At 28.9% G+C, this 14,001-nt stretch overlaps 3 protein-coding genes across 4 annotated transcripts in view; all 3 read right to left on the bottom strand.

Moving 5' to 3' along the window:
* LOC108756878 (odorant receptor 22c-like) overlaps window positions 1-876 on the bottom strand; it is a 3,313-nt gene extending 2,437 nt beyond the window's left edge. For both annotated transcript variants that reach the window (XM_018501021.1, XM_018501020.1), the window contains exons 1-3: window positions 611-876; window positions 365-487; window positions 171-261 (exon numbers count right to left, since the gene is read on the bottom strand). In XM_018501021.1, coding sequence (XP_018356523.1) covers window positions 171-261; window positions 365-487; window positions 611-876 — 480 coding nt within the window. The remainder of the gene's footprint in view (window positions 1-170; window positions 262-364; window positions 488-610) is intronic.
* A 4,128-nt stretch (window positions 877-5,004) lies between these two features.
* LOC108756658 (odorant receptor 13a-like) lies at window positions 5,005-7,266 on the bottom strand. The gene is made up of 6 exons (XM_018500648.1): window positions 7,007-7,266; window positions 6,759-6,881; window positions 6,573-6,663; window positions 6,242-6,381; window positions 5,157-5,289; window positions 5,005-5,077 (listed from the first exon to the last, which is right to left on the bottom strand). Exons 1-6 carry the CDS (start codon window positions 7,264-7,266, stop codon window positions 5,027-5,029), a joined length of 798 nt encoding a protein of 265 aa, XP_018356150.1. The 3' UTR covers window positions 5,005-5,026.
* Window positions 7,267-12,257: 4,991 nt separating this feature from the next.
* LOC108756657 (odorant receptor 13a-like) lies at window positions 12,258-13,943 on the bottom strand. Its single transcript, XM_018500647.1, has 7 exons — window positions 13,847-13,943; window positions 13,470-13,740; window positions 13,153-13,275; window positions 12,973-13,063; window positions 12,692-12,828; window positions 12,403-12,535; window positions 12,258-12,308 (listed from the first exon to the last, which is right to left on the bottom strand). The coding sequence occupies exons 1-7, from the start codon at window positions 13,941-13,943 to the stop codon at window positions 12,258-12,260; spliced, it is 903 nt and encodes a 300-aa protein (XP_018356149.1).
* Between the last annotated feature and the right edge of the window lie 58 nt (window positions 13,944-14,001).

The raw sequence follows: 14,001 nt of genomic DNA, 5'->3' as shown, positions 1-14,001 counted from the left end.
CCCCCCCCCCCCCATTATTATTACCCCATTTAAATAAATGTTTTTTAAATAATCCATGTTTTTTAAATAAAATAAATTTACGATTTTTCACAATTATTTGATCTAATTCTGGTCCCTATTAGATCGAACAATTGAGGTTCTACTGTATTTGTATACCACTTGGTACGTACTTGTATGCCAGTAAAACTTCCAGCGATCATATTTAAATTAAGATTAATTAGAAATATCTTCGTAAATAATGATTCGATATGTTCCGTAAATCTGTGAAATAATGACATTACAATGAATATATGTAAATTAATATGTATATAATACATCAATATCAATGGTAAAAGATGTTATACAATTTTTTTTTTAAACGTACTCTATCACAAGGAGATGTCTACGTAAACAGTATAAAGTTTTATTGTAATTACTGTCTTGTATCTTAGTTTGCTTTGCGTCAAAAATGTCGTCATTATTTTTACCAATGTTCTCCAATGTGTATCTGTAATGCCAGAAATATCGACGCTTTTGGCAAATTGAGACTTCGAGATTATGAGTCATTGAAGAAATTTATTGTAATTCAAGAAAGGCATCCCTATCTTTTTATGATCAAGGGAGATTTTACCCGATAATTGAGAACATTCCACAAGCATGCTGAATTAAACAATAGTACAAGCCATCAACCGCGATTGTGGCGAACACGTGAGCGAACACGGCTGTATAAGTATGCACTGTTATTGGATAAATATATTGATTGAATTTCTCGCCGTATTCAACGCGAAATGGTAATCTCGATATAAATGGTATAGAAGATTTCGTCGCATTGATATCATCCGTCATCAGAGTCAGCATGATTGGTTTAAATATAAAAAGACCCGATGTCACATGCATGAAAGCTAAAGAAAATAATAATCTCAGCAAGATCTTTCTTTTTAAGTTATTTTAACAATGTGCATGAAATACAAAGTCAATTTTTTCGATAAATATACTCTTAAGCAATTTTTTGAAAACGAAATGAAATAATGTTTCGTAAAATCGCCGATGATATGTTTAGCAAAATGCACGCAAGTTTCTATAACATCTGCATTGTACATACCTGCATAAAATACCGCCAAATATTGGCCATACCTGGTATGCCGTTGCAAAATAATCCTTTCTACATCTGTATTTGCTGATAGCCAATCCTTTCGTATTGTGTTAAGACATATTTTTACCTAAACACATGCTGCCGTATTTCTTGCTTATTGTAATATTTTTTCGCATAAAAGTCAAGTATTAATGCAGGTTTGAAATTCATCACTTACTTTCTTACTATTTAACATTATAATCATTATTTTAGAGCTGAATATTATACTGATAATTAGAGATGGTAAGCTCTCGAATACGTCATCAAAAGTTATCGAACCAATTAAGTAAAGTGTCTGTATTGGAATTATAAAGTAAAACATATAATTGCGAAATCGATCATGTTCTGCTTTTAGAATTTATAATAGAATTATATAATATAAATATAAATAGAGATATATAATTATTTTATGTGTTCGATCAATTATATGAGAAAGAAAAGAATTACATCATATAGTTATTGTAGCTTTACACATTCACTAATTTACAGTTACATTTGATTACATCAAAATTTATCTTATGTATCTTTTTTCTGTCTTCTTTCTGCCGTTTTATTACATTAAAGTTACTCATATATACTTCAAAAATTTAATGAACGCGTGCGCATGCATAGTTGATTAATAAGTTCATTGTATAATTGTATATCAACACATTTCTGATCGTTCAAAGAACAATTAATAACTTTGCAGCATAATAAACGCATTTTTTTGCTAACTTTTGAATGTATATACCTGAGGTATTGCAATACTAGAGCAGAATGCAAATAATGGCACGAAGCAAATACATCTGTTGCGAAGATTATAATATGGCCATAATCCTGAGATGGTCAGGTATAATCTAAGAACAGCGTAACGTCGATTTTGTTCAACGTCTTTCTTGTCGAACATTTTTCGGAATAAGATGATTGCGGAGTATATCAACTATTCTCTATGTAAAACTTAACATTCAGCGTTTAATTCTCAACAAATTGCGAAAGATTGCTTATCGATTTCTTTCATCTCCTATTCAGCAATAGTATCGTAATTGCGCTAAGAAATAAGGGGGCGATTATTTACTGTGTTTCAATCATCTCTCTTTTACATTTTTAAAGCCGTTGCATATCATTTCTCTTTGAAGGGACATTTTCTTTTAATTTCATATTCCGTATGTTACAGTTTTATCTCGTCTTGGAAAAGGAACTTTATACTGCTTTAGAGAAAGCTGTACATGTCTATCTTAAAGAAAGAAAATAGTAGAAGTGCGAAACAACGCTTGTGAAAATATGCCATATTACTAGTTTAATTACAAATAATTTTCGAATTATCTCTTCGTTCTTCATTACCGTTAATTGGAAAGATAAATTTTCAAATTCAATCAGTAATTATATACGTAACTTATGTCGATAAATAATTAACTTACATAATTATGTAATTATCATTATGTAAGTTAATTACATGGATCAAATGTTTTTTAAAAGAATTTATATTCAGAGTTGGAAAATAATGATAAATCTTTTGTATAGGAGTAGAATGGACTAATATGAGAAGAAAAGTCCTCTACCATTTTGTAATTTTCACAATAGTTAACAAAATATTAATTGCTAAAAATTGCCGAAAATTGATTTTTAATAATTCTTTACTCAAATACTATCTTTATCAACTCAAATACTAACTTTACAGCAAAATTGCAAGAGACAACAATTGTTTATTTCCTTCTCATACAACTTTACAAATTTTTTCAGAATTTTTTATCAACTTTTTAGTATTGCATTTTCTCATTTTTACCAACAATGAGAAAATACGGTATTAAAAAATTTAAAAAAAATTAAAAAAAAATTTTTACATATTCCTCTAACACAGTATATTGGGGTGATTTAAAAGATCTAAAATATTATTTTTCAGCCGCCTTATTGAAACTACTTATTTTTTATGATTAAAAATAATCACTCTTTTTTTTTCAAATTAAAAAAATATGTAGAGATTGCGCGAACGTGATGTAGCAGACAGCGCACTGGTCTGCTACACTAGAGATCCCGGGTTCGCCCCAGACAGAATCGAAAAATTTTTGTATACTCGTAGCTGCTCTCGGAAGGCAATGACATACCATCGAGTTGGATACTTGCTTAGGAAATCAAAAATTGCCGTTCGGAATCGACGTTTTTGTAGGTCTTCATATACGCTGTGTATGATCAGTGCACACGAGTATGTGAGAGGGAGGCGTCTATGGGAGATAGCGTATGGCACTTGAAGAAGAAGAAATTGTGCAAGTCGTATTTGTGATGAAAATTAATGTTCATTGGTTCTTTATTTTTTTTCTAAAAAAAATGTGTACTTTGTGCAAGTTCCAACAATATAAAATTATGTTTCAGAAACTTATTATTAATTTTAAATTTTTTCATAAAAAAATAAAGCTATTTTGTGTCTGTATACAAGATTGAAAGTGTAATTTATTATATTTTTTAGATTCAGTGAACTGGTAAGTTCAAAAAAGAAAAAATTTTTTAAATGCGTGGTTTTTTGTATATATTTTTTTGATACCCAGCAAGTATGTGTTTGATTGCATACTCGGAAAAAACATTATTTACTGTGTATATAAATTATAAAAAAAATTAAAAATCGAAAAATTTGATATTAATTGTGGATTTAAGAGAGTAATTAAATACATTTAAAATCTCTTCGAAGAATATTTTTATATTTATACTGTACAGTTAATAATATTTTATAAGAACATTTTTAACAAATTGAAGTAAATACTATATAACGTATGTATATTTTTTTAGCGTCTTGAAAAGCTCTCGAAATAAGAAGAATATAAGAATACGCAATGAAAATTCGGATTTCCATTAAAAAAGTTGATATGACCTCGACCTGATTTTGACGATGCCTCTCAAGGTCAAATAGATAAGATCAGTTTTTAAAATCTTACAACTTTTGTCTGAAATATTTCTTTCGAAAATTATTAATTTTCAGAATATTGAAGGGTTCCGACGCTTTTTTAACATTCTGTATGTAGATATATGTGTGGGCGTTCGTACGCGCGTAATAATTCTTACTCTCAACTTTAACCTTCTAAACGAGGGTGCAAATCCATAGAAAATTTTAGATAAGAAGATGGGTCAAATGATACATAATTAGAAAGGTCTTTCAATTTCCTATATTTAAATCTAAAATAAACAAATCTTTATATCTTCAAGTTTTTTCTTTATTATCTATCAAATCAGTCTATTAATCATTTACAAAGGGTGTTTAAGACATACTATCATGTAAATTAGCGTAGTAATTGTTCGAAATGTTGACCACCGATTTCCGCATAATAATAGATAATTATAAAAAAATTAATAGTTTATGATTTATTAATAGGTTTGTATTTGAGATATTTAATATTTTATATCAATATGTGCCAGAGTAATGTATAAAACATGTTGTCCTTTCGATAGCTCTTTACCTTAATACTATTCTGTTTGTGAAATAATAAGTGAAATCATGTTTTTTAAAAATCATATAATATAATATTTAAAAAAATTAAGGTGATCTTCATATTTTTTTAACTGTTCTAACCAGAAAAAAATCAGTGACCAAAATATATTCCTCTCGAAACTGTTCCACTTTCATCTTTCTAAAACATTTTTTCGTCTCATCAAAAATAAGTGAAAAATTCAAAGTCTTTAATTTAAGTGAACTATGTTGTACATAAGTAAACTTTCAGATATTGTAAAAGGTTACAGTATATCTATATGGAGCAAAAGATAATGCTATTTATTGTGAAGAAATGTATACATTTATTTTTACACATATAATATTTATATTTTAGTTGTAATAAAATTAAAGAAAAAGGAATTATAAAAAGAAAAGAGAAAAATATTTATAATACATACAATTTTTATTCTATTAGATATATTTCAACTTAATTTTGAATAAATTATTCATGCACCAAATCATCACTGGAGAGAACGAAACATAGTAAGATAAGATATAGACGTTTTTAAAACCTTTAAGAAATAAAATAAATACAACAAAATAATTGAAAATATAAGAATAGAATATATTTATAATATATTTTATACTTACCGTAGCGAAGCTTTCAATAGATAGAATTACTATTTTGCCGGCGGTGATTTTGCATGGTATCGTCGTTCTGTTCATGATCAGGAGAAGGAGTTTTTGACATTTTTGCGAAGTATGATACCAATTCGCTCTGCAGCTATTATTCCAAATAAAATAAATATGAATTAAAATAATAAATATAATAAATCTTTACATTAATATTGAACTAATTGTAAGTATTTGTGATTCTATTAAATCTGTATTTTGACATCCAATATGGAAAATATAATTTATCTTTTTATTCTTCTTGTATATGTTACATATATATGAAGGAATTGCAATTTCATCAGAATTAAAAAAATTATAAGCGCGAAGTTATTTATGGTAATTGTAGATACACGCCAAAAGTATAAAAAAACCATATGTACAGGATGTTCGATAAGTAACATAAAACTCTCGTATAAAGGCAGAATGGACTAAACTGAGTCGAAAAGTCTGCTACCATTTTGCAATTTTCGCAATAGTTAACGAGATATTAATTACTTAAAAATTGCCGAATATTGGTCTTCAATAATTTTTTACTCAAATACTATCAATTTTACAGAAAAACAGTAAAATACAAAAATTGTTTATTTTTTCTCATAGAGCTCTAAATATTTTTTAAGAATTTTTTTAGAATTTTTTCAGAACTTTTTAATACCATATTTTTCCATGTTGATAAAAATAAGAAAGTGCAGTACTAAAAAGTTGATAAAAATTCTGAAAAAATTTGTAAAGTTGTATGAGAAGAAAATAAACAATTTTTGTCTCTTGCTGTTTTTCTGTAAAGTTGAAAGTATTTGAGTAAAAAATTATTGAAAATCAATATTCTGCGATATTTAGTAATTAATATCTTGTTAACTATTACAAAAATTGCAAAATGGTACAGAAATTTTCGACTTAGTTTAGTTCGCTCTACTCCTATGCGAGTTTTATCATTACTTATCAAACACTCTGTATATATTTCAATACTAGCTTTTTTTAGATGGCTAAAGAAAGGAAAAAAATCCAAAAAATGGTAATTAAATTATAAAGGAATAGACTTAAATTATTATAAGTTGCATTCTTACATAGATTTATATGGCAGAACGCTATAGTCAAGTAAAAATTGTGCGTTCCAGAAATGAAGAAACAAATGGATGAATTGTGCGGTATAGATAATTATGGGCACGGAGATGTCACTTGTGTTCCTCTCTAAATTAATTAACACCTGAAATGAACATTTAACTTGTTTTCCTTTTTTCTTGGTTGTTGCATTGGTCAAATTTATCCTGATTATGAAGATGGACACTGGAAATTATTTTTCTTTCGTAATTTTTTGTTCGTTGTCATTAAAATATGTATAATAAAAATCTCCGTTCAAAATTATTTGTAATATAAAAAAGAGAAATTGATATATACTTGTACACCAGCTAAACTGCCACAGATCATATTTAAGTTAAGATTTATCAGAAATATCTCCGTAAATAATGCTTCGATATTTTCCGCAAATCTGTGAAATGAGAACTCAATGATTATATGTAAATTAATATGTAAATATTACTTAACGGCAGAAAATGGTAATTATCATTATTTCTTCGTACATACTCTATCACATCGAGATGTCTACGCAAACAGTGTAAAGTTTTGTTATAATTGTTGTCTTTAATCTTATCTGATTTCGCATTGAAATCGTTCGCGTTATTTTTTCCAATGTTCTCCAGTACATTTCTATAATACCATAAAAAATACCGATGCTTTTGACAAATTCAGATTTTTATATAATAAATCATTGAAAACTGATCGATAGCAATTTAAGAAGAGTATTGTTATCTTTTCATAAAAAAAGAGCTTACCCGATAATCGAGAACATTCCACAAGCATGCTGAATTAAAACATAGTACAAGTTGTCAACCGCTATTGTGGCGAACGAGCGAGTAAACACGGCCATATAATTATGAATTGCTATCGGATATATATATTGATTGAATTTTTCGCCGTATTCAACATTAAAAGGTAATCTCGATGCAATTGGTATAGAAGATTTTGTCGTATTGGAATTATCATCCGTAATCAGACTCACTATGATTGGTTTAAGCATGAAAAGGGTTGTCATTGTATGCACGAAAACTAGAATGAATGATATTCGTAAAAAGATCTTTAAGCAATACGTTGTTGAAAGAATCGAGTTTTTTTCACAGTAAGTATATTCTTTACGAAATATTCTTTTTAAGGTGCAATAATAATATTTTATAAGATCGCGGAAAATATGATCCAAAATGCGCACTTATATATAGGTATATAGGTGTGCGTTTAAGAAGTTGTCACAAGTTTCTATAATTATATACACACTTGCATAAAATGTCGCCAGATACTGTCCATATCTTGTATGCTGTTGCAGAATAATTCTTTCTACATCTGTATTTATTGATTGCCAGTCCTTTTGTATTGTATTAAGACAAATCTTTACCTAAACATATGCCATATTTCTTGCCATTGTAACTTTTTCGTATAAAAGTCCAATGCAAGTTTGAAAATTCATCACTTACTTTCTTGCTATATAACATTATAATTAATAGTTTAGAGCTGAATAATATACTGATAATTAGAGATGGCAGACTCTCGAACACGTCATCGAGAGTTACAGAGCCAATTAGTAAATAAAGTATCTATATTGGAATCAGTAAAGTGAAACGTAATAAAGAAATTAGTCAACTTTTGTATAATTTATAATCAAAAAGATATAAATCCGGGTCATAGGTCCCATCTTTCTTATTTTGTGTGTTATCCGGTCGTTTGCACTTTGCAGAGCCACTTTGTTCAGAGCAGTGTTGAACAAGGTAAGTGCAAAAAGTTGTTTCTCGTTCGTATGTTGTAAGTTAAATGCGTTTATTTGTGTGTAGCCTTTGATGACCCAAGAAATTTTCAACGCCATTTCCTCGAGTTCAATTTACTCCCAAATTTTGAATTATTTCTGCGGCTACGTTATTACATCTAATTATGGGACCGTTTTAGAAGGCATTTCTATGTTGGACGCAATTTCAAGTTAATCTTGAAAAACTACAAGGCTCCGCGTAGTATCTATACAAACGGACCATAATGATTCTACAATGAGTAATCGATAGTCCTAAGTAAATCTTATCAGTGAAGTTGACCAATAATCAACTTGTATGACTAATGCTGATTGGCCAATTTCACCAAGGCTAAGACTTTTGACTACAGACTCACTGTAGAATCAGCATTAGCCCAATCTTTTGTTTGGCATAAGCCCCACCGAAGTTACAAGTTGTGGCGAACTCACTCATTGTACTTTCTAAATCTGATCTCTAAATCTGAAAATGGATAATCACTGATATCAGTGTCAAATATAACATTGGTAATCAGTGAATAAAATGTGAGATCGCTAATCTAGCTAATATTTATTATGTGATCTATCTAATCTTGTTTTAGTATATAAATTCAATGAATATGATATTAAAGATTGAAATTAACATGCAAATATCAATATTTTAAGTATAATGCTCAAATTATCTTTTTTTCTTAGTGTGCCTTCCAACAAGCAACACAATATGACACAGTGATCATCTCATCCTTGCTTAACATGGACGAATAACCAGGATGTAGTGATACACTGTCATCTGTGTCACTTGTTCGAAGATACACTTACAATTAGTTGAGCTTCGCTGATTATCCAGTGCTACTAGGTAATCAATGACGATTTACTGAAAAAATAAAAATTCCTACATTTTTTCTTTTTTATAGTGATTATTCTTAAAGAAACTTTTTTTTTTTGTAATATCTCCCACGGAGTAAGAAAATAAATAATTATATTCCTTGAATGAGTTTTTGTATGAAAAAAGGTTTAAAAAGTGATTTCCTTGCATTTCTATAACATGGGGCTTATATCCCGGACAATTTCACGAAGAGTCATTTTCAAGTACATTTCTTTTGGAAATCTCTAATTATTTGTTGTTTTATATTTTCATTAAAAAACCTATGTGAAGTTATTGAAGGGAAGTCAAATAATATGTAACAATGTTTGTTTCGTTAATTTACATCTTCGAGAAGTTACAGTGTCAATTTTAAAAAACGTGGAGCTTATGACCCGCATTTATCCTATAATAGAAAATATTACGTACATATACATACATATATTTACTTATTTTAATTTCACACATTCACGGATTTACTTTTGATTAATTACATGAAAATTTATTTGTCTGTCCTTTTTCTTTTTTTTTCTACCTTCTGATTGTATTAAAGTTATTCATGTGTACTTCAAAAATTTATGATGTGCGCGCGCGTGTGTATTTATGTGTGCGCGCTTGTAAATATTTAATTAATCAAATTAAAAGAATGATAAAAAAAATATAATGAACTCTTAATATTTTAAATAAATAATATTAAAATGTATGTGAAATCGAGGGTCAACGAGTCATTAGCTGGTTCTTATGTGCTTATAATTGAAAACTTTAATAATAAAATCAGATATAATAGTACATAACAAACGTTTCAACCTATTATTAAGTTAATTTTCAATGTTAACAAAGTCGCAATAAAATTTTAAAATTATCAATACGTGTTAAACATCATTATGTAAAAACGATCTTTTTAACGAATTATTTCGCAAATAAATTCCTAACCGATGATACAATACTTCTCTATTCATAGTGCAATTTTTTTTAGTAATATTAAAATGATGTGATAGGGTTAATGAGAATTCTCATTGCAATAATGAGAGCAACAATGGCTGAAATGTTTGTTCATAATTATGTGAGTTTGGAGAAAAGGACAGCAAATGTACATACATGTAGGAAATACACTTATATTAAAAATAATATACGCAACTTTTTCTCTCTCTCTCTCTCTCTCTCTCTCTCTCACTCTCTCTCTAATTACTGAGGTGAGAGCTCTCATTAGTCCTATCACACACACATCGTTTTAATATTATTCATTTGATTAGTAAGATTCGTTGGATATAAATATATTTCTGATCGTTCAAAGAAAAAAAATATACAATCAATAACTTTGCAGCAAATAAATGAATCCTTTTTCTGTGAATTTTTCAATATATATACCTGAGGTATCGCAATACTGAAGGAGAATGCGAAGAATGGCACGAAACGAATACATCTGTCGCGGAAATTATGATATGGCCATAATCCAGAGATGGTCATATATAATCTGAGAAGAACGTAACGTCGATCTTGTTCAACGTTTTTAGTATCGAACATTTTTCAGAATAAGAAGATTGCAGTCTATATCAACTGTTGTATAAGCTATAAACTGTTCGATAAGCTATAGAAAATTACTTATCGATTGTTTTTATTCCCCATTCAGCAACAGTATCGTAATTGCACTGAGGTCGCTAAGGAATAAGAAAGTAAATATTATCTATATTTCAATCCTTTCCCTTTGACATTTTTAAATCCGTTAGTTATCATTTCCCTTTGATATTTTCTTTTACTTTTATATTTTGTATTAATACGTGTCTTATGTGAACTTTTGGTTTGAATTCTTCTAGTGAATACTTTTATTTTATCTTCGCAAGAAGATTGAATTGCAAAGAAAAGACTGAACTCTGAATTATTTTGAATGATTGAAAAAATAAATAGCAGAAGGTAATGAATAACATAGAAAGGTGAAATGTAATGGATATAATTGTAATGCCAGTCTTATTTCATGAGAGACATGATAAAACGCTCTAATAGTTTAGCTTCTACAAACTTTGAAATTGCTGAAACGTTAGATTAAAGTAAAATTGACAAAATACAGTAATGTTAATAAAATGTGGTTTCAAGAGTTTATTATACATATATGTGATTTTCGAATCGTCTTATTGTCTCTCTATTTAAAACATATAATAAAGACAAATATATTTATTATTAATATATGTTTATAAAAAATTCAGAAATAGTAAAAAAGGTTATGAATTGCGCGTATCACATGTCCAAAAAATTATAATAATTTCCTAAACAAATTATATTCTTATATTGATTTGTAAGGAAGGATGCTGTCTAATAATAAAAATTAAGCTAATCAGAAGTTTAAAAGAACGATTAGTGAGCAATAGAAAAAAAATTTACATGAATAATTTTCTTATGGTAAAGAATTAAAAAAAATAATACATTGATTATATATATTGTATATTTCTATGATATTATTATTGGATGTAACGTAATAATATAAAAGAAAATATCATTTTTAGATTAACAAATAAATTAATATTTGATATTTAAATGATTTTTTGTATACATAGATATTATACACATTCACACAATTATCGAAGTTACATAAAATTATTGAAATGAAACATCACATAATATATATTTTTATATTAATAGTTTTAATTACTAAAGGCTTGAAAATAATTAATAATACATTCAATTTTAATAGCAATCATTTTTTCTCGCAACAAATTAATAATGTATTCCAAAAATTAAATTTTCAAATTGTAACTACAAAGATCCTAAAGCTGTCTGTATTATCGACTAAATCATATAAGTTTTGTATAACAAATACTTTTTTCTTTTTCATAGATTCGAAAATCCTTTTCCATAATTGAAGTATACGCATTAATACGTGTCTATATATGAGATAAAGTCTATGCTATGAATGACAAAAAATTTCGAAGTTGAAATCTTTACCATTTCTTAGTCCAATAATAATGGCGCTCCAGAGCTGTCACGTCGTGATGAAACAACATTTGCTTGATATGAAAACTTTGAAAACTTAGCTAGTAGATTCTATTCGAGATTACAAACAGACATTTTATTTATTATTTTTTAGATTAAATCGTTAATCAATTCCAAGAAAATAAAAGTTGGAAAGTAATTAAAAATCAACGCCAGAAAGACTCATTACTGTGTAGGAATGACATTGAAAAGATATAAGATTTGTTACCATCTAATATTTTATTATATATTTTTGATACCTTTAAATTAACTCAAATCTATTATTTGCTGAAACTGTCTCTCTCTCTCTCTCTCTCTCTCTCTCTCTCTCTCTCTCTCTCTCTCTCTCTCTCATTAACTCAAATTATATATAAATACCTATATGAATTTTATAAAAACTTTATAAAAACTGCAGAAAAAAACGTTGAAGTCGTCATTTAAAAGAACGTAGCATCGTGAAATAAGACATCATTGTTTTTAGAACCTTTGAGAAGAGTAAAATCAAAATTTTTTTTGGGCATAGAAATTAAGAAATTGTGAAAATAAGAATAGTGAATATATTGAAGCAATTGGCTTACCCTGCCAAAGTTTTCAATAGTCAAAGGCACGATCTTACCAGCAGTTATTTTGCATGGTAACAAACTTCTATTCATGATTAAAAAAAGAAGTTTTCGACATCTTCCCGAAGTGTAATACCAATTTGATCTGCAACTACAGTTTGGAACAAGATTACTTGAGTGTAATTCTAAGTGAAAAAAAATTTATTGCTAATATATGTTTCTAAAACAAATTCAAAAAAATTATAGAAAGATATGAATTTACACGTACAGAAAAACAATAATTTATTAAAAGAAATTATGTTCTTACATTGATTCGTAAGGAAGGATACTATAATCTAATAGAAATTGAGCTGGCCAGAATTGTAAGAAGAGATGAATGAGTTGCGCGATATAAATAGCAAAGGGTTCTACAATATCCTTTGCGTCGTTTAAGTTTAAGACTACCTGAAATGTACGTGTTTAACAGATTCCAGAAATTTTCAAAATTTTTGCTAAATATGAATTAATTTTATTAAAAATCGATTTTTTTTCACTTGCAAAATTCTCTTTGAAGAAAATTTTATTATGAAATAACAGAAATTTATACACCTGTATGCCGATCATACTGCCTCCAATCATGTTCAGGCAAACGCTGACTAGGAATATATTTGTGAATGTAGACTCAATCAATTCCGCGAATCTGTGAAATCGCGAAGAACTAAACGCGATTAAACAATATAGAGATTAAAGATGTACAATACATTTCATTATGAAGCTATTAACACGCACTGTATCACATGCAGATGCTTGCGCAGACAGCCCAAAGTTCTGTTGTAATTGTCGTCTTTTACCTTGTCGGGTTTCAGATCGAAATTGTCGTTGCTGTCTTTGCCAATGTGTTCCAGCGTGTGTCTGGAAAGCCGCTCAAAAGATAATATTCCTGGCGAAATCGAAACCAGCCACTTTTTTATCCGGGCTGGGTTCGAAGCGGATTCAAGGATAAATGACGAAGAATTAGAAGGTCGAGTGGACGCGATATCGCTTATGTACACCTTTCTTATCATATTTCAATTTGTAATTATCAATCGCGAGTATGATACTCTTACCCAACAATCGCGAACATCCCGCACGCGTGCCGAATCAGAGCGATGTAGCAAGAATCAACTGCGATCGTGATGCTGATGTGGGAGAATACGGCTAAATAACAGTGTACCGCCATCGGATACAAATATTGGTTTAACATTTCTCCATATTCCACGCGAAGGGGTAGCTTCGCTTTCGCCACTAGAGAAGATATCGTCGCATCCGAAGTATCTTCCAGCAGCATCATCACGACCGATTTTGAGATGAGAAGGATTCCTATGAACTGCATGAAGACTGAAAACACGATATACGCATTAAAATGGTAGAGAGTACGCATTAGATGGTTTTGGTTTTCAAAAAAAGAGTGATATCTGCTTCTAAAGCAGTTTCCATGACCTACTTCCATATGTTAGCGTAATATATCGTCCGTATGCGGTGTGACGTTGTAGAATGTTTCTTTCTACATCCGTATTCAATGATAACCAATCGTCCTCCATTGTTTTTAGACAGGTCTTCAACTATAAATATAAGGTGGGCCCGTATTTTTCGCAATGT

The sequence above is a fragment of the Trachymyrmex septentrionalis genome, unplaced genomic scaffold (assembly GCF_001594115.1).
Source record: "Trachymyrmex septentrionalis isolate Tsep2-gDNA-1 unplaced genomic scaffold, Tsep1.0 scaffold13, whole genome shotgun sequence".
Classification (NCBI taxonomy): domain Eukaryota; kingdom Metazoa; phylum Arthropoda; class Insecta; order Hymenoptera; family Formicidae; genus Trachymyrmex; species Trachymyrmex septentrionalis.
The sequence above is the reverse complement of the archived record's forward strand: the minus strand, read 5'-3'. Positions and strand labels throughout refer to the sequence as shown.